The sequence below is a fragment of the Leiobunum rupestre genome, chromosome 5 (assembly GCF_980474605.1).
Source record: "Leiobunum rupestre chromosome 5, qqLeiRupe1.1.hap1, whole genome shotgun sequence".
NCBI classification, from domain to species: Eukaryota; Metazoa; Arthropoda; class Arachnida; order Opiliones; family Sclerosomatidae; genus Leiobunum; species Leiobunum rupestre.
In genome coordinates, this window is record NC_143388.1 from 15452620 (window position 1) to 15472776 (window position 20157).

The following is a 20157-nucleotide window of genomic DNA, read 5'->3' on the forward strand; positions in this document are numbered from 1 at the left end:
AAGCAGATTTAAATAACTGTACCATGTACCAGAGAAGGGTTCACAAGCAAGTAGCTTTCACTGTACTTAAGTAACTCACTCTAAATTCATAATAATAATAATAATAATAATTAGCTGGTCTAATGGCCAAGGCATAACCAGGCCCAAGTCAACTAGTGGCTTTTAATGCTTTTAAATTAACTGGCAGGATTACAACCGTTAGCCTCAACTAGTTTTATGAAAAGGTTACGTAACTGCTTACATATTTAGTACTATCAATGGCTGTACACGGTTGCATATGCCTGTAATCGGTGTACAAACCTGTAGCTTTGACTGTACTAAAGTCTTACGTAACTGCTTACATATTTAGTACTATCAATGGCTGTACACGGTTGCATAAGCCTGTAATCGGTGTACAAGCCTGTACCTTTAACTGTACTCAAGTGATTACGTAACTGCTTACATATTTAGTACGATCAATGGCTGTACTCGGTTGCATACGCCTGTAATCGGTGTACAAGCCTGTAGCTTTGACTGTACTAAAGTGATTACGTAACTGCTTACATATTTAGTACTATCAATGGCTGTACACGGTTGCATATGCCTGTAATCGGTGTACAAGCCTGTAGCTTTGACTGTACTAAAGTGATTACGTAACTGCTTACATATTTAGTACTATCAATGGCTGTTCACGGTTGCATATGCCTGTAATCGGTGTACAAACATGTAGCTTTGACTGTACTAAAGTGATAGTAATGATATATTTTGAGTTACTTTGTAACTGCCGTGGTAGAGTTCCGGCTCTTGTGATTTTCCTGTTGTACATCTCAAATTTACTTAAAATGGCGACATGGGAACCATAATTGTTAATGACATTGGCTCGAAATTTACCATAAAATCACACAAATTGTTTGATTTGGATAGTTCCTGGTAATAAATGGCCTTGTTAAATATTCGCTATAGTTCATTAATAATTTAATTTAACTTATAAGCGAATGAGATCTTTTTATTTTATAATAATCGTGTATCCTATTACCGAAAGAAACATTTAAAAAAATTAGTAATGTTAAATTTATTCACATTTAAATTGACTAGAAAAAGTGGTTTTATTAAAAATTTCATCAGAATAATTGCGTATCGAAAATAATGAGCAGAACTTGAACTAAGTTTCTGAAAAAAACTTGAATTAAGTTTCCCTTTCTTGGGGCATAAAATTTCAAAATTATTGAAGAAGCGAGTTTTTTTCTATGAAACAAACCGATACCGGCGGCTGGCGTTCTGCTTCAATGATTTCGATAATATTTTAAGACCACTACGAAATCGCAAGGTTACGAAATTCCAAAATAACCGTAGGCTTATCTTTAGTTTTCGGTGATTCTAAATAACAGGTTGCCTTCATTTTAAATTACGCAATTTGTATCTAAAACATTCAAAAACTTCTAACAACTTGTGTTTAAAAAAATGGATGATGATGATAAGAATTTAAGCAAAGTCCTTTAGCAGTTCAAGCGCAAAACTTCAGAAGAGCGAGGTCTTTTACCAAGGTAACTTGACGAAATGATATTCAGAAACATATGTTCTTCCATAGTCGCGGTGCAAGGATTTTTTGCGATCTCGAATACAATACATTACCATAACACGAAAAGAATTCATGAACGGTATTTTAGTAGTTCGTAAGTGTTATAGTAAATATTACTATTGTTTCAATCACAAGGAAGAAATACCAACTGTTAATAATAATAAAAATAAATAAGTTGACTTATAGAGAGAATAACATTTTCAGGAATTTGGGGAAACATAAAATTCCCTCCCCTCATTTTTCTAACCCCTTGTTATACGTAGTGTGAAATACAGTGGTTTTTGAGAAATGATACCAATAAATGTATCCCCGCTTTGGTAGTGCTTCATTTAATCATATCTACTAGAACGCCTTTCATGAATCTAAAGCCACGTACCTCATTATTAAGAAATTATATTTGAATAAATATCCAAACTATAATGAAAAAAAATAATCTATAGCTCGGATATTGTTGTTTATATGTTAATTAAGGGTGCATTTAAAAAATAAACACTAAATATGAAACAATAAAGGTTTCAAATGAGAAAACCTCTTCAGGGCGGGCACCCTTCCTCTAATTGAAGAATTGGGTGTTTCTACTATCGTTCTAGACTAGCGCCATGAGCGAGAGAAGAGAGAAGCTATGGCGCACCCTACCAAACAAGGAGGGTTTTATTCCCTTTAAGCGCTGCCAAGAGTTCTGCTTTAAACAGACAACAGGAAAGGAAAATCCTGAATTCCAAACACGTTGTGTAGCTACGTCTGCACTCTTACAAGTTGCTACTACACGATTTCGAATGGTCTACTTCTTTAATTTAATTTAAATTTAATTTGATTAAATTTGATTTCATTTTGAATTTGGAGGCGCAATATTAGACATTTTGAGGGCTCTTACTTTAAATTTTGTAGGCCTTTTCTGTAACTTCAGTAGGCAGTAATCAAGCCCTACCTTTTGATGTTCCTGATAACGAAATAATGTTAAATTAGAAAACAAAACTGTCGAATGTAAAACGCCTTAGTGTGGTAAATTATGGTATAAATTGAAACAAGAAGTAAATATGGTAAAGATTTCCTATTAATTATAATCGAAAAATAAATTTAAATCATCGTTCTTCGATTTATTTAAATGGAATATAACCAGTAGCAATTCTGTCGCCCGTAAAACACAAGACACGCAAATTTTCCAAACCATATATACTGAAAACTCCGTTTATGACCCGCAGAAATACTAACGGGAAATTTCAAATTGGAATCTGGTTTCCATATGGTTTTTAAAATATCGAGTTTATCAAAATAATTTACTATTTGTTCTTTTAAATTTGTGATGTCACGAGAGTTGTTAATAATTAAAGATTGATCTGATGGTCTTGTTTCACCTGCACTTTCGTCTGGAATATCCGATGGTCTTGTTTCAGTTTCACCTATCATCTGTAGAAACAGAATCTAAATTTGTATCGTCAACACTAATATCTTTGGTAGTTTCAGTTCTGTCCTTTTCCGTTTTTTTTTTGTGAAATAGTTGAATAAATTACTTTTATTTTTCAGCCATATTTTTTAACCATAGAGCACGAAATTTAGACTTAAAAAGATGATAAAGATCGCTCAACCTCGACGACAAGCGCGTGCCAACATTCTCACTAGAGCGGGTGTAAATAAATAAATGTCTAACAATTATTCAAGTTCCCCGGAATATAGGCTGTGTCCGAAAAATGTTGATAAAAAGAAATCATAATGCATTGGAGATATAATGACTGACTAAACACGCGACATTTTCGACGTCCATCCGTCCGTTGCAAAACTCATATGTATTATAATTTAGTTCAATCTAAAATATATTTTCGCGAGTCCTAAATTGTAGGTCTGAGTCCAAAATAATTTTTTGAAGTATTAACCAGAATATGTTATTAGAGTTGTTAAGCAAAATGTACGTCTACACGTTATACAAGTTTTCTCTACCCTTTTTTAGAGCTGGCTTAAACACTATTATTTTTCGACTGCTTTAGTTTGTAATGACAACCTAAAAACGTTTTATGAAGGCTTCGGTCATGCTTATTTTCTTCTTCTTCCTGCCCCCCCCCCTCCTGGGTGCGCCACTGGGCAAAATAATAACCCGACGAATTTAGCAAAGTGGTTTATTCGAGTAGTCGATTTCCCGAGTATATAAATTTTCGAAACTCGATAATCGACCTAAAAATGTCATCCAGTATCCGCGCAGCCCAACATATTAGTAATAAAATATTTGTACACATGAACCTAATATTTGTAGGGTTGTGCGAGTACTCGACCTCCAAAAAGGCCGAGTACTCGAACTCGCCCAGGAATAAGTAATTTAAGAATACTCGTCGATTACCGAGTACCAAAAAATTGCATATTCGGGTACCCGATTACTCGATTAAGCTGCTCTCTAAACTCGTCGAGTATTTGTTTTTTCTATCCTCGTTGCTACGAAGTTCAAAAAGGGTTCTTTACAAATTTTTGAGGGGTAATTAACGGTACCTACAAAGTTGTGGAAACTGTGGTTCATTTAAATTAAAGAAATATTTTTCAGCATTGAAAGTTAGTTTATACTCCTTTTAAATTTAATTTCATAGTTTTTGAATAAAACCAGTGCCTAATCAATTACTCGATAAGCCGACTCGTTAAAAATATAACTCGAAGTTTTTTTTTAAATACTCGACTCGAATAAACGAGAGTTTCCCCTTAATCAAGTACTCGATTGCTCGACTCGACTTCCATATTACTCGACTCAAATACTAGATGAAAAAAAAATTATCCTCGATAATCGACTCGATTGCCTAAATATTTGTTGAAGATTGTTTGAATCAAGGGCATACAGAAAGGGGCTCGATTTCGGTAGGGGGAAGCCTGCATTTGGCCCACTCTATCCTAATTTTTACTAGTAGCATGGCGAAATGTTAATTGAAAAAATTGTACCTTTAAAAATATTATCAATAGTCTAATTTTTCCTACTTATCAAAATTATACTATCTCCCGAAAGGACGTCCCTGATGTGAATTTGTATTTTATACAAGTTATTTTACATCCGGAAGTACCACAACCTTTCCTTCAACTATTGAATAGAAAAATAATGACACGTCTCAAAATGGGGACTTTTGAATTAACGAAATAAAAAGCGGACATACAGTCTAAGAAATGCAAATTCACAATTTTTATATTTCCTTGTAATATTTTATCTCTGGGATTTCTCAATACGCCATTTATTCGTCTAATAATTGACCAATATAATTGTAAATAATACCTTTTAAAGTTTCACAATGCTTTGGGATTGATTGTAAGGGGAAATATGGAATTTTATTTGGTATAAAACGACGTCTGCCATTACCATAAGCATAAGGATGATACATTTTATTCTTTAAATGATATTTTTTTTAAAATGATCTCCTGTTTCGACAATGACCATATAAATCATTAAAAGGCTAAAAACTAGGACTGACAACTCTTCACCAGCTCTTTTTCACGGCAAAGTCAAAGGCTATTGAAAATTTAAACGCTTTCGAAAGTTAAAAAAACTTATACTTTTGAAAAGTAATGATGATTTGCTTAATTGGTACATAAATCTGACTGTTATAGTGCTCGGATTTCGATTAATTTTTATCCATGAATAAAATAAGCTCGACGATATTTAAATAATATTTATTTAAATAACCAATAGTTGAATAGAAATTGTAAAATGTTTAAATAATCGAAAGTGAACAAGCCTATTATTTAAATAAAACAAACAATTATTTAAATAAATGCCACTTTTATTCAAATAAATGCTTGGTTGCGTAAAAACATAATTAAATAAGTAAAAATGATATTCTTTTTACCAACGTTTTTTAAATAAATCGGAAAATTTGTGGATAATGAATAAACAATTCCGAGCACTAGACTATTATAAGTAATCGGTTCATTTTCGTTGATTTGTTTGTGGCCATTCGAGGGGCTAACCCCTACCTAAAAATCTGTAAGGTTTTCCCCCGAGATCTTCGGTTTCCCCTTCCACAAAAACTTGTTGAGGTTAACGGTAATAGTTAGTGTAGGGAGCTGTTGGCTCGAACGCGTGGCATGCAGGGCTTGCCACCACCCTACTACGCATTGTAACCCGGCCACCTGAATTAATGGCTTTAAAAGTCGCTTGAAGACTTAGGCCTATGGTGGTGCCTTGGGTATTAGCCTAGCTGATTATTATTAATTTTGCCAGTTAGGAATTTCCTGTTAGAAAACTTCCGATAACTCAATCACTTCGCGATAGACTGTTACTAACCGAAATCTTACAGTGTCATACTTAAAGATATTATGTTACTTATACTAAAAACAAAATTCAGAGCTATGGAAATTGAATCGTATTTGTGTAAGTTACCTGAATTACGTTACTTTTGGAATTACTCTTTTATTTAATTGTCATATCGTCGCCGTTAAAACAAAACCACGTATCTTTTCGTTGGTCTTTTTGAGAAAAATGGATTTTTAATTTTGCAGGGACTTGTGAAATCGCGTGTTGGGTTTTTACACGCGAATTAATTTTATAGTTAAATAATTTCGTTTCAATATTGAATTTATGAGGATTTTAATTTAAAAATATTTGGCTAAAGGGGAATTTTTAGAGATACGTGGTTTCGCGTCATGAAGTGAAATAGGAGCTGAAAATAAGCAAGATACGTGCTTTTGCGCGAAATGCGTTGTGAATATCAAAGATACGTTTAAATGTTTTCTCGATTTAAAAAAATAAATTCAATTGCAACCTATTGATGTTTTTAATGTTATATACGTAAATTGGGGTGTAGAATCTAAAAATGTCAATTTTTACAAAACCACGTATCTCAAGTTACGTGGTTTTGTTTTAACCTGCAAAGCAATCTTTATGGAAGACCCCTTCAATTTTTCAAATTTCCCTGTACAGTGGCGCCAACCATTTTTAAAGCCAAAGGCAAGAGCGACCAGAGTTGCAAACGTTGGTGTTCCACACGCCAAATACCTGAGGGTATATTCCCTTTAATTCGGTTATTGCAGACAATGGTACAAATGTCTCATTGTTTCCGCGCAGTTTTTTAGGAAACAAGTGTTCATTAAAAATCGGTTGCAAATGGGGTCACATGGTTATAATGTGTTTATGGTTGGCACCCAGAACCAGAAGCAACCCGCCGGTCGCGCGCAGAAAATCAACAAAATGTAATAGTAGAAACAACAACGGATAACGGTCGAGAGAAACGTAAACTTTTTCCCCTTCAGGTAGCGTCATCTTCTCGATATCTTTGAACTACGCAAGAATTCGAAGTTCTTTTTCATTTTATTTTGGGCCCGGGGTGTCACGCGTGGTTGCGTGCTCAAGGAATGGGATATGGAAAAAGCTGCGAATACTGAATTTCCCCCAAGTGATCCCACATACGGTCAAATTTTGCTTATTAAATAAAGGTTTTCTACAATATTTTACGCAATTCGTTATTTGGATTGACGAAAATTAATAATTTTAATTCCCAAAAATTGACCACTCAACAAATCCTTGTAATAAAGAGGTAATTTTGCTTTAATTATAGTCTTATGAAATAAATTTTCAGTTGGTATTTTATTGTAGGTCTTCTAAACGTTTCGTTAAATAACAAGTGCTAGTAAAAATTTAAAAAGACCACTTTTGCGTAGTGAAAATTTCATTTTCACTATGCAAAAGTGGCTTTTTAAATTTTTACTAGTAGTTTTAATGTGTAATCTATTCAAATAACAAGTGGTTTGAATCTAGACTTTCATTTCGATATAATATTTAATAAACTTCTAAGTTCTTTACTTTAAACAGATCCACCTAGTGGTCAATGAGATAAGCTTATTAAGTGCTAGATTTTTGTCTGATAGGCAGACAATGTTTACTTTGAGTGTACACATCTCCAAATATTTAGAATTTACTTAATTGGATTTCATTAAAAACAAATGAAAATTAATTTGACAAAATTTTTAACCTGAATATTTTGGATTTACTAAATTGGATTTCGTTAAAAACAAATGATAATTAATTTGACAAAATTTTTAACCTGAATACTTAAAATTAATTTGAAAAAATTTTTAACCTGAATATTTTGGATTTCGTTAAAAACAAATGATAATTAATTTGACAAAATTTTAACCTGAATATTTCGGATTTACTAAATTGGATTTCATTAAAAACAAATGAAAATTAAATTGACAAAATTTTTAACCTGAATATTTAGGATTTACTAAATTGGATTTCAATAAAAAAAATGAAAATAAATTTGTCAAAATTTTTAACCTGAATATTTTGGATTTACGAAATTGGATTTCATTAAAAACAAATGAAAATTAATTTGTCCAAATTTTTAACCTGAATATTTTGGATTTACTAAATTGGATTTCATTAAAAACAAATGAAAATAAATTTGTCAAAATTTTTAACCTGAATATTTTGGATTTACGAAATTGGATTTCATTAAAAACAAATGAAAATAAATTTGTCAAAATTTTTAACCTGAATATTTTGGATTTACTAAATTGGATTTCATTAAAAACAAATGAAAATAAATTTGACAACATTTTTAACCTGAATATTTTGGATTTACTAAATTGGATTTCATTAAAAACAAATGAAAATAAATTTGAATACAAATTTAACGTGAATATTTGGGATTTACAAAATTAATTATTATGAAAATAATATTTCTTTCCTAGCAATTACCAAAACTTAAAGAAAGTAATTTGACAGTAGCCTTTCCATAATCACTCCACAGACATTTTGGCGGAACTTAAAACATAAAATACGCCTTATTTTTGAGCTTCATTTAACCTCTGACGTATTCTTGAGGTCAGCAGAATTACCAAATACTGAAATTTAAAGAAGAAATATGAAACCCTCTTTTAAAGTAAACGAAAATGGCGTTTTTCGACTAGTTCGGAAAGTATGACATATACCTCTTGAATATTAAATTTATCGTTCTATTTCGCTATTGCATTTTTTGTCCACAAAAATCGACGAAAGAGATTATAAACACATTATTTCGGATGACGAACTTTATATGCGGAAATTTAGCGTGAAAAAAAGACACTTACGAAACGGTTTCTTTGTTAAAATATTTGTGGCGTATAATGATTGGAATTTTTACTACCGAAAAATTAACATTTTTCAACTCTTTAAACAAATATGACCCTTATCTATTAATAAATAATAATTTGTAGCTGGTTGTTCGGTTAATCGCATTTCGTTTTCACCACGGTTACAATTTTATTGTGAAGATTACATCGGCTATCATTAATTGTCTCATGTAAGGAAGACAAAGAGTACAAATTTTATTCCGGAAACGTGTTTAACTGTTATCTTGTTTTTACAACATTAAAAGGGAACTATTAGGATATTTCCGAGGAATATTATAAATTATAATTTCCTCCATTTATTTCCATATTTTACCTATCGATATTGTCAATCGTTAGGCAGTATACGTGAAGCTATTAAGCGTTTCCCGTATATTTTATCATTATTTAACTGGCAGTGTAGCAATAGATTTTTGAGGCACCTTCTCAATTTTCAAACGTTATGTTGGATAATAAACATAGTATGACACTTCCTATTCACCCAATGCAAATGTTCTATTGATAGTCTGTTTCGCCAATGACAACGTAAACCATTACGTACCGACGGACTGACAACTCTCCGCGAACTGTTCCTAGTATTTGGAGGAAGCCCGGAAAATCGTCGACGGTCCGCAGGCAGTCTTTTCGACGGACCAGCCAAGGCTTATTGAAAATTGAAATGCTTTCAGAAGTGTAAATAACGCCAACTTTTGGAAAATAATAATGAATTATTGAATGGGAAGATAACAATAACTATTATAACAACTGACTCCCTTTCTGAAGTTAGTTATTTTCTAATTTCAAACCTAAACGCGTGTACGCCCGTATTTATCTCCATAAAACTAACCAACTATTTTCCCATCCGAAAGAGTAGGAAGGGACGAGTTTCCTGTTCGGAAACTTCCTATTTCGTAATCACTCCACGACCGACTATCATTAACCGAATTCGTTCAGTGCCATACTTATGTTTATTATCAACTTATGGTGTCCTCAAGAAGCTTTATTTTCTTCTTTATTTGTTATGGGTAGGACCGGCTTGGATGGGTGTGCATAAGGTACCAGTGCACAAGGCCCCGCGATTCCCAAAAAAATTGGGGGCCCCGCGACATTGGAATTGTAGTACGCACGTTAAAACATTTCGAAATTTCATTGATTTCATATGTTAATAAATATTTAATGCAATATGATTGTGTAGTTTCTTTAACTAAATAATAGTATTCATTAAAAATCGTCTAATAAGAGGGGCCCCGATATTGGCTTTCGCACCAGGCCCCGCAAAACACCAAGCTGGCCCTGGTTATGGGTCCTAAATTGTTTCCGTAAGAGTTTCGGTTTCGACTTTCCATAAAAACCTGTTGAGGTTGTCGGTGATAGTTATAGTGAAGGGAGTGGCAGTTAGCCTCGCTCGCGTGGTAGGAAGGGTTCCCCACTACCCTCCCGGCCACCAGAATTAAAGGCATTAAAAGTCGCTAGATGACTTAGACCCAAGGCGGTGTTTTGGGTATTAGCCTAGCTGATTATTGTTATTTATTATAATTAATCACAAATACAGAACGAAAATAAAACCACATTTGCATAGTAAAAATTAAATAACATTTATTAAAATGCTAGTCACGACTAGTTTCGCTACCGTTCGGTAGCATCATCAGGTAGCGAAACTAGTCGTGACTAGCATTTTAATAAATGTTATTTAATTTTTACTATGCAAATGTGGTTTTATTTTCGTTCTATATTTAATGCATAGGGTTAGCTATACCTTCTCAATTAATCACAAATCAGAGAAAAATAGTCAAGGCTTCATAAAGAACGAATGTCAATGACACACGATCTCGAATTAACAGTTTTATATCAATTTTTGTTTTGAAACAGTGCTTGATGCTTCGGGAAAGACATTCAGCGGATTCTATACCAGTACGGTTTCAACATTCGGTTCTTTCGACCAATGTTTAAATATCCGAGTGCCCGACCCCTACGCCAAAGATAAAGCCCAGTTTACCGGACAATACTGCACCGTTGATTTCCGATTGGCCCTACCTCACAAAAAGAGGTACAACAGAGCCAACGAAATCATCGAACCACTTCGAAATCTCACTGCCAAGTCGTCGGTAAGTCTAAAAAGGGACAATGGTTGAATTCTGAAAAAGTGGTCAAATAAGATGCTTGAAAGCCGTAGAATGGTCAGATAAGGTGCCTGGGATGATGCTTGTAACCTAGATAATTATGGTCAGATAAGAGGCGTGTAGAAAAAAGACTGGCTAGATAAGGCGGAAGTGGGCAATGCTTGTAACCTAGATAATTATGGTCAGATTCGATTCGTGCAGAAAAAAGACTGGCCAGATAAGGCGGAAGTGGGCAAAGCTTGTAGCCTAGATAATTATGGTCAGATAAGATGCGTGTAGGACAGAGACTGCTCATATAAGGCGGAAGTGGGCCATGTTTTTAGCTTAGATAAATTTGGTCAGATAAGATGCGTGTAGGAAAAAGGCTAGTCAAATAAGGCGGAAGTGGGCAAAGCTTGTAGCCTAGATAATTATGGTCAGATAAGATGCGTGTAGGACAGACTGCTCATATAAGGCGGAAGTGGGCCATGTTTTTAGCGTAGATAAATTTGGCCAGATAAGATGCGTGTAGGAAAAGGACTGGCCAGATAAGGCGGAAGTGGGCAAAGCTTGTAGCCTAGATAATTATGGTCAGATAAGATGCGTGTAGGACAGAGACTGCTCATATAAGGCGGAAGTGGGCCATGTTTTTAGCTTAGATAAATTTGGTCAGATAAGATGCGTGTAGGAAAAAGGCTAGTCAAATAAGGCGGAAGTGGGCAAGGCTTGTACCCGGGGCAGTTATGGTCAGATAAGATGCTTGTCGTTTATCCGGTTTTAGGGGATACTTGATTGTATATTGGGAAATGGTAAAATTTCTGTTTCTTAGATAAAATATGGTCAAGTAGCCGCCTTAAATTTATTTTCTGGGCTACGGTCAAGTGAATTTCGTGAATGTTGGATGGGCGGTGGTTAAACGGCTCCTGGTTATCAAGGACACCGTCATGATCATAACAGGGGCGTAGGAACCGGGAGGGGCATTGCCCCACCCCCTAGAATTTGGCTGGGGAGGCAACTAATGTTATTGCCCCCTCCAACCTTTGGTCAGTTAAAATCTTCAAAAGGCTAAAATTATCATTTTAAAAGCATATACAGTTTAAACCTCAAATGTGTTTAAATTTCAGTCTTTTCCCGCCAATTTACATAGTAGTAACAAGTACACATGCATTCGGAGAAGCTACACTCCATTAAAAATTAAAAACCATTCTCCAGACCCCTTTTCGATTATCTTTGCCCCCTACAACTTCTAGAACGTTCCTACGCCCCTGGATCATAATGTATGTTTTTTCTTTAGATTGTGAAAAGGGCTTTGATTCTGGCAAAGTATATGTATTTTTTGGCAATTAGATTTGGATTTTGCGTTCCTTCTAGTTGTACCAAAGATGACATGAACAAGATGGTGAAACATGGTAAGACCTCTTAAATCCAATTACACCAACACGAATGCTTCGTCACTAATTGAAATTCTTCTTGTAGTTGGGGACCAGCTTGGACTACTAGCAGACGTAAACAGATGCGAAGTTAAAGAAGAAAATACCTTTGACGGCGCGCAAATTGCAGTCATGTAAGATTAGTTAAGATTATAGTAAAAATGTGTCAATTAATGTCCTTGTCTCTAATTACAATTTCGTTCTTCCCCACAGAACTGTGTTGAGCATTTTAGGGGCGCTAGTGGCAATAAGCACAGCACTCGATGTTATCCCGAAATATTTTATGAAAAAACAGTCGACGAACGAATATCGTAAGCAACCATGTCATGGCAAATTTTATAACTTTGTAGTATCATATGTATATGTATATAATATGTGTCTCTATCTAGGCCATAAAAATGCTAAGGTACCTTCAAGCCTTTAATGTACAAAGTTCTTACGTGCGCTAATGAAAACTAAGCTTAGCTATGTGGAATGTTAAAATTACATTACATATGAAGATATTTAGTTATTTAAAATATTATTAGTTTTAGAAAGTCATTATGTTAGACAGGTTAAGCCAGCCGTCGAAAACTTGTTCGAAGAACTTGTAGGCGTGTAGAATCTACAAGTTTCCCCTACAAGTTTCAATGGGTGCTTTAACCTGTCTTTTGGCACGCATTTTTCAAAAGTTACATGTTTCAAAGCAAATAACATTCGAATATTGGGAGATGTATAATATCATAAGAAACATAATAACAATAAGTATGACACTTCCTAATGCTTTAATGCTAATTTTCTAACCGAACCTTTTTTCGGCACTGATACTCTCTTCAAGCTGTGACTTGGACTCGCGACTTACCGTTTTGGATGACTACTTTTTGATAAAAATTTAATAGCGTTTTCCATTTGACTGCTCTCAAGCGCTCTAGATCGCTCTGATGAACATTTTACGTTCCATTTGCGTGCTCGGATCTGCTCCGATCAAGTTTCGCGTGTTCCTTTTTTTTTGCAAAATGGCAGACCAAGACGCGAAAATTCAAATTACTAGCAGACGAAAAACAACAAAGTGCAAGAATATGTAATGGAATGTTCCATTTGTGGTTTTACTCTAGTCGATTGGAGCGAGATCTTTGACGTCAGAGACAGATTCGGAGCGAATCTCGAGCAATCAAATGGAAAACGCTATAAGACTAATATCGGAGAGCATGTTCTGGAGTCGCGAGGGACTTTGGCTTTGTTTTGAAGCCCGCGTGCGAATCACGCGTTATTAAAAAAAACACGACCTCGTGGTGCCGAGGAAAACGTTTTTAATTTTAATCATTTTAGCCTAATATTCCGCCTACCTATCGGAAACCAGATATTTCCAATGAGGTAGAATAAATAGATATCCAAACAAATCTGGGATTCGCGGGACACGTTTTATTTGAGTAGGAGAATTAGGCTTAAGTTTCAACTTTATCCAATCGTGTTAGCGCCATCTGTTTCTATAAGTAGACACTTTTGCAAAATATATTAAGGTTTAGTTTTCCAAAAACACGATAGATGGCGCCAACACGATTTGATTAAGTTCAGTTACTAGGCCTAACTTTCCAACTCAACAAAATCTGTAACGCGAAACGGTAGGTCCTGGAAGGCGGATTTGAATATCTATTTATTCAACCTCATTGGATATTCCGGCTTAGCGGAAGTCTCGCGTATTTTAGACACTAGAGGGCTATGTGCTGAGAAAATATCTTGATTACGCGATAACTATGAAAATCAGTTTGGTTGTAAATCTCGTTAATTGTCATACTTATTGTTATTATGTTACTTATGCTACTATGCAAATGTTATTAATTTTACAAATTTCCATTCATTTCTAGCGTTGTGGCGGAAACTACTTTTGGCCTTCTCGTTGGAGTCCAATATAATCGCCTGGCAAAATACGGAAAAAACATCGGGAGACTCTTTAGCAGCTATTCACGGTATCAAATTTTTGTCCATGACATGGGTCATCATCGGACATTCCTATTTGCAAATTAACTGGCAACTAATCAGTAAGATACTCTATTAGTTTTAACACCTATACGTGACAAATAGTATAAAACATTTTCCGTCCGTAGGGAATTTGGACATCGCCAGATCGGAGGTACGGACGTTTGCCTTCCAAGCCGTTATTAATGCCTACATGTCCGTAGACACATTCTTTTTCATCACGTAAGGAGCGCTTTCAATTTATTCGCTTTAAAATGGAAAATCATCCAACCAGTTTGTTAATTTAATGTCAAATACGAAAAGGATTTTTACTTTCAAAAATCCACATTTTAAATAAAGATGACGCTCGGTAACTTTCAACTATAGACAATTCAAATTCCGGAATTCCTAGCGTAAAATTTTCGTAAAGGTTGAACCAGTATTTTAAATAATTGTAAGCGAGATCAACGGCAAATTTCAAGGACGCGAAATTACTCAGGCTCACGCGACGGCCGAGGTTCAAGGTAAAACTCTCGCGTTTCCAAAATTCAAAATTAGAACCTCCAGGTACAGTACCACGCAAACGTTCATGTTTGCAAAAAAATATGTTGAACAGATTACTTCAACTGGGAAGAGTATTTATATGAAAATGAATGTTTTATCCTACAGGGGTTTGTTGGTGGCGTACATCACCATAAGTATAATTGACCAATTCGGAAGGGAAAAGTTCAACTCGGGAATTTTCTTATTCAGAAGAATATGGAGGTAGGCAGAACCCACGAAACCGATGAAAATGTTACGATTGTAAACTAACGTACCATTCCCAAACTTTTGCAGGTTATTACCGCCCACAATGATGGTCATAGGAATGACATTATTACTACCATTATTGGGGTCCGGACCAGTTTGGCACGATACCATCGACTTGGTGGTCCGAAATTGCAGGCACAACTGGTGGACCAATTTAATCTTCATTAACAATTTCGTTAAAGGATCCGAAACGGTGTGTAAGACCAACCAAAACCAAACCTTAGAAGCGATTAGTAAACGGTTTCTAAACTCTTAAATACATTTAGTGCCTTCCGCAAACGTGGTACACAGCGACCGATATGCAACTGTACTGCTTGTCTCTCATCTTTTTGTTACTACTCTTTAGGTATACGTCCATAAGATTCCTAATAGTAGAAGTAAATAATATGTGTCTTAATTATAAGTATTCAACTTCCTTTACTGATAGTGTTATGTGTTTAGGGTGGAAAATGTGACCATGATTGTCTGGTCTCTTTCACCCTTAATAAATATAACGACCTTCTAGCTTGAAATATGTACCTGACTGATGTTTAGTGCGGGTGAAATTTATTCTTATACTGTTTTTCTAAAATTATTTTATTGGAAAAATATGGCTTAAATAATTTATTTCTTATTATTTTTTTTAAATTCTAAAATATTTTATTCATTAACAACACTGATACAAGACAAAAAAGTTAAAAATTGAATAAACAATCCTCCAATGAGCCCTCCCCCCGGAGGAAATGTGTTCAATTAAATAATTAAATTTGGTTTGGCGGAAACCAGCCTCGAACCTGGCTAGGTACATATTTCATTTTTAAGTCTTAGATGGAATACTTATCTTGTCAAATATTATATTCTTCTGGTAACACCTGAGCAATTTAGTATATTTGTTAATCTAAATCGATACCAAAACCAAAAGGAAACCTCTCTTTGGCGTGATGTACGGAGTCTCTATGATAGTCTTGTCCATAATCGTCACGGGGCTTGTAAATGTCGTTTACGACTTCCCTCCAACTACACTCCAGTCAATCCAGGATCCAGAGTAAGCCCAGACCACCAACTGAATTGTCGAATTAATGAAAGATTCTAAAGGTTATTTTCCATCCCATAACCGCAGAGAGATCCTTCACCATTACGACTACACTCAATTTAAACCTCATAGTCACGTCAGTGCCTACATCATTGGATTACTAATTGGTTATCTCTTAACCATTCACAAAAAGAAACAGTTTCGCATCCGACCCGTAAGACAAACTGGATTTTTAAAGCTATAATACTTATATTCGTTGATTAAAACCTTAATTCTTCGTTGTTAGCACGTCCAATTCTTTTTGTGGATAGCCTCGATCGCGATGGCTATGTCCGTCTTGTACGGAACTTACGAATGGAACCGGGACAAAGGGTACACGACGACCGAGTCCATACTGTACGCTTCGCTTTTCAGGAGCGCCTGGGTGCTCGCTGTCAGTTGGATGACTTTCGCTTGCGTAACTGGGCGAGGAGGTAATTGGGACAAATGCAAAATGGTGTCAATTTACGCGATGTAACCGAGAATCTCTATTACAGGGATTATAAATAGAATACTATCGTGGAAAGCCCTGGTTCCTCTCAGTCGCTTGTCTTTTCTGGCTTATCTTCTGCATTGCCTGGTCATCTGGATCTACGTCGGGAACCTGAGAGGCACGATCGATGGACATCAGATGTTGGCCGTACGTAAACACCATTAGTATATAATTATTTTCCATAATTGTGTCGGCTAGTCGATAATATTACTGATATCCATGGGTGGAGGGCAGGGTGGTTCAAAATGCAAAATTAAAAATTAAAATAAACAGTTAACTGAGTTAAACTGACACACATACGTGAAAGCTAGGAGCAATAAACACAAGGAGAACGCAGCTAGCCTTTAAACAAGCTAAGGCAGTGTTGTGTACAAATTTCATTGGACGAACCTTTACGCTGAACGTTTTACGGGCGGGAGGGGGAAGACAATTTTCCAAATTTTCCCCTTCCGACCCGCAGCAGGCGCTAAAGCGTCTAACCAATGAAAACTATACGCAAGAAAATGCACGACTTTTGACGGGTTGCGTTCTCCTTGTGTGGGGTGCCGCGTTTGTTGCTCCTAGGTGAAACATAATTATAAAATTAGTAAAACCATTTTAATAATAATCAGCTAGGCTAATACCCAAGGCACCACCTTAGGCCTAAGTCATCAAGCGACTTTTGAAGCCATTAATTCAGGTGGCCGGGTTACAATGCGTAGGAGGGTGGTGGCAAGCCCTGCATGCCACGAGATCAAGCCAACAGCTCCCTACACTAACTATTACCGTTAACCTCGACAAGTTTTTATGGAAGGGGAAACCGAAGAACTCGGGGGAAAACCCCTTAAACCAGTGGGGAGAGAACTTGCAAACTCAACGCGGAAGGAGTTGTTCCGAGTTTTCACCCAGTGCCACAAGCTGGGATCGAACCCGGCTCCTCTTGGAATTGAACTGTATTTATGTCGTTTACTTTCCGTAGATATGGTCAATGCCCTCAACAATCGCCATTACTTACGTCCTGGCTTTCGTGTGCCACCTGTTGTTCGAGGCGCCATTCATGAAACTAGAGAAAGTGTTGCTAGCCGCCATCCTTAGCACGAAAAAGGGGATTATGAAGAAAGAAGAACCAAGCACGGCCACGACGCCTCCCTCAGACTCTTCCATCTACTGCAAAGAGACGGATAGCAACATAGTGACCATTCACACCATCGACCACAAAAACCAACCGTCCTTCAACAGCGTGCCCGTATTCACGGGTTACGGACGTCGACTGAATGGCGAAATCGCCAAAGACGCTCCGGATGGGCGCTTCCAGTACACTCATTAAACGCCAACTATACTCCGGCCTTTAAATTGACCAGTATTAAGTACAAATGTATATAACGAAAGACGCGTCGAGTAAATGTAGCTGCCATTTTCCTGCTATATAACCTAACCTCATAACCGCCAACTTGTCATTTTCTCCGCCATTATTTTAGTAATAAAAAAAGGGTATTCATAATATATTTAACGCGCACTTTGATTCGACTCGTATTATTTAACACGGAGAAATCCGCCCTTCGAGAACGGGTCCTGGTCCCTGTGAAATAATAATTGCGGGCCACGATAGAGCTGGAGATAAATTACTATGGAGATATTAATTTACCTTTGAAGATAAACTTGGAAACGAGTGCCAATCCAGTCCTTGTAAAACAATTATACAGGGTCCCAAGATAGCCGTCATTACAGAAAATAACTATACTTTTATGGATAGAAACATAGAAGAAGAGTCAAAAATAGCCTGCAGGCTGCACGGGCCGACCTTTAAATTTGGGGGCCCTAGACTAACACTGACTGCGGCCTATCCAATTAATCCAAAGAAGAGTCAAAAATAGGGCCTGCAGGCTGCACGGGCCGACCTTTAAATTTGGGGGCCCTAGACTAACACTGACTGCGGCCTATCCAATTAACCCAAAGAAGAGTCAAAAATAGGGCCTGCAGGCTGCACGGGCCGACCTTTAAATTTGGGGGCCCTAGACTAACACTGACTGCGGCCTATCCAATTAATCCAAAGAAGAGTCAAAAATAGGGCCTGCAGGCTGCACGGGCCGACCTTTAAATTTGGGGGCCCTAGACTAACACTGACTGCGGCCTATCCAATTAACCCAAAGAAGAGTCAAAAATAGGGCTTGTAGGCTGCACGGGCCGACCTTTAAATTTGGGGCCCTAAACTAACACTGACTGCGGCCTATCCAATTATCAAAATTATTTTAAGCCTAGAGGAAAGTTCAGCCTTTTAATAAAAATATAATTCGATTGTGTAATTGTTAAAACTAAAACGTTCAGCTTGAACGAAAAAGACGAAATTTTGATAATTCTAATATTAATAGTTAACGAGATATAAGGCTATAACTAAAGGGTAGATTGGGCGCTTGCCCAACTTTTTTAGCTCCGGGGGTCCGAATGAAAACGTAATAATTAAATGACTTTGAAATTTAAAATTGTCAAAATTATTTTAAGCACTAAACAAGAGGCTGTTCTACACATCAATATTAACTTTATAAGTTAAAACACAAAAATAAAACAGTTCAGCTTGAAATAGCGCGAAACTGGACAATAGCCATTGTAGTATCAGATGCATTTGCAGGCTAATAAATTGTATTTTTCTCTTAAATATTTAATTTCAATTGGTTTTATTGATTGAGCTGTAGTCATTAAAGACCATGCCTAAATCCGCCCCTGCGGGCTCCTGTTAATCTAATTCCTGGCTCTAAAAGAGCCGTTATTACCTTTACGGTGACCCCCGTAAAACAATAATATCGGGCCCTAAAAGAGGCGCGATTACTGAAATGTGGAAGAAGAGCTCAAACGAGAGCCTGCTGGCTGAGCGGGCTCCGGTAAAAATATAACTCCATTATACAAACACGGTATAATGGTTCAAACATGTGCCCCAGGCTGCACGGACCCCTGGGTAATGGTACCGTCTTCCCCCTCTCTCATCGGTGCCTGTAGATATAGTGTACCCTTCAAAAAACATGTAGAGAGAAAGGTGTAATTAGTAGACTTTACGTTTAATTGTAAAAATTCCGAACGAAATAATTTTAATATAATGAGTCCCTGTAGTTAGGGGTACATTCTCTGCACTTCTTTTATTTGGTAATGTACAGTCTGCTCACAATGAGGCTACATCTACATGTTTTCTAGTGCGTGTCTATCTCTGTAATTGCATGGTTAAGAGCGAAACGAACAGAGATTATAAAAATATATTTGAACATATTTACCTCTTTCCTCTGAAAATTAACCAATCCCCAGTAGTACCAGAAGTAAATGAACCAAAGTTATTAGAATTGACCTGAAAACTGGGAGGCGTTTTCCTTATGGAAATCTAGTTAAAACGAAGCTGATGTACAGTCCCATCTACTCTCACAATAAATTGCACTAGAAGTGACTAGAGAATTGTGGGTAAAAGCTGTATATAATTCTGTAATTTAAGCGCGCACTCTAAAAATAACGTGAAAACTCGTGAGCACGCGTTTTGAAATTATGTAAAGACAGGCATCATTTCAATATCACGTGTTATTTTATCCATTGAAATGTAACTTAAGACTAACAATGGGTAAAACATCAGACTGTACGGTGCTTAACTGTTTTCGCCGAGACACGGTAGGTGGCGATAGTAAAACTTAGGCTCGATAGTCACTTAGCGACTGAAATTTTAAAGGATGCTTTAAACTATGGTTCCATAAGGAAAACGTCTCCAACATAGCCAATAT

At 36.2% G+C, this 20157-nt stretch overlaps 1 protein-coding gene across 1 annotated transcript in view; it reads left to right on the forward strand.

The window, feature by feature from the left end:
• Positions 1 to 17889, forward strand: part of LOC149943629 (nose resistant to fluoxetine protein 6-like) — a 39540-nt gene extending 21651 nt beyond the window's left edge. Inside the window, exons 2-15 of the mRNA XM_090176128.1 lie at positions 10478 to 10713; positions 12002 to 12116; positions 12184 to 12271; positions 12351 to 12448; positions 13982 to 14155; positions 14222 to 14315; positions 14742 to 14837; positions 14910 to 15075; positions 15149 to 15228; positions 15784 to 15906; positions 15982 to 16108; positions 16181 to 16367; positions 16431 to 16573; positions 17385 to 17889. Of these exons, the coding sequence (XP_090032254.1) occupies positions 10478 to 10713; positions 12002 to 12116; positions 12184 to 12271; positions 12351 to 12448; positions 13982 to 14155; positions 14222 to 14315; positions 14742 to 14837; positions 14910 to 15075; positions 15149 to 15228; positions 15784 to 15906; positions 15982 to 16108; positions 16181 to 16367; positions 16431 to 16573; positions 17385 to 17732 (2075 nt within the window). The 3' untranslated portion in view covers positions 17733 to 17889. The remainder of the gene's footprint in view (positions 1 to 10477; positions 10714 to 12001; positions 12117 to 12183; positions 12272 to 12350; positions 12449 to 13981; positions 14156 to 14221; positions 14316 to 14741; positions 14838 to 14909; positions 15076 to 15148; positions 15229 to 15783; positions 15907 to 15981; positions 16109 to 16180; positions 16368 to 16430; positions 16574 to 17384) is intronic.
• Positions 17890 to 20157: the final 2268 nt, after the last annotated feature.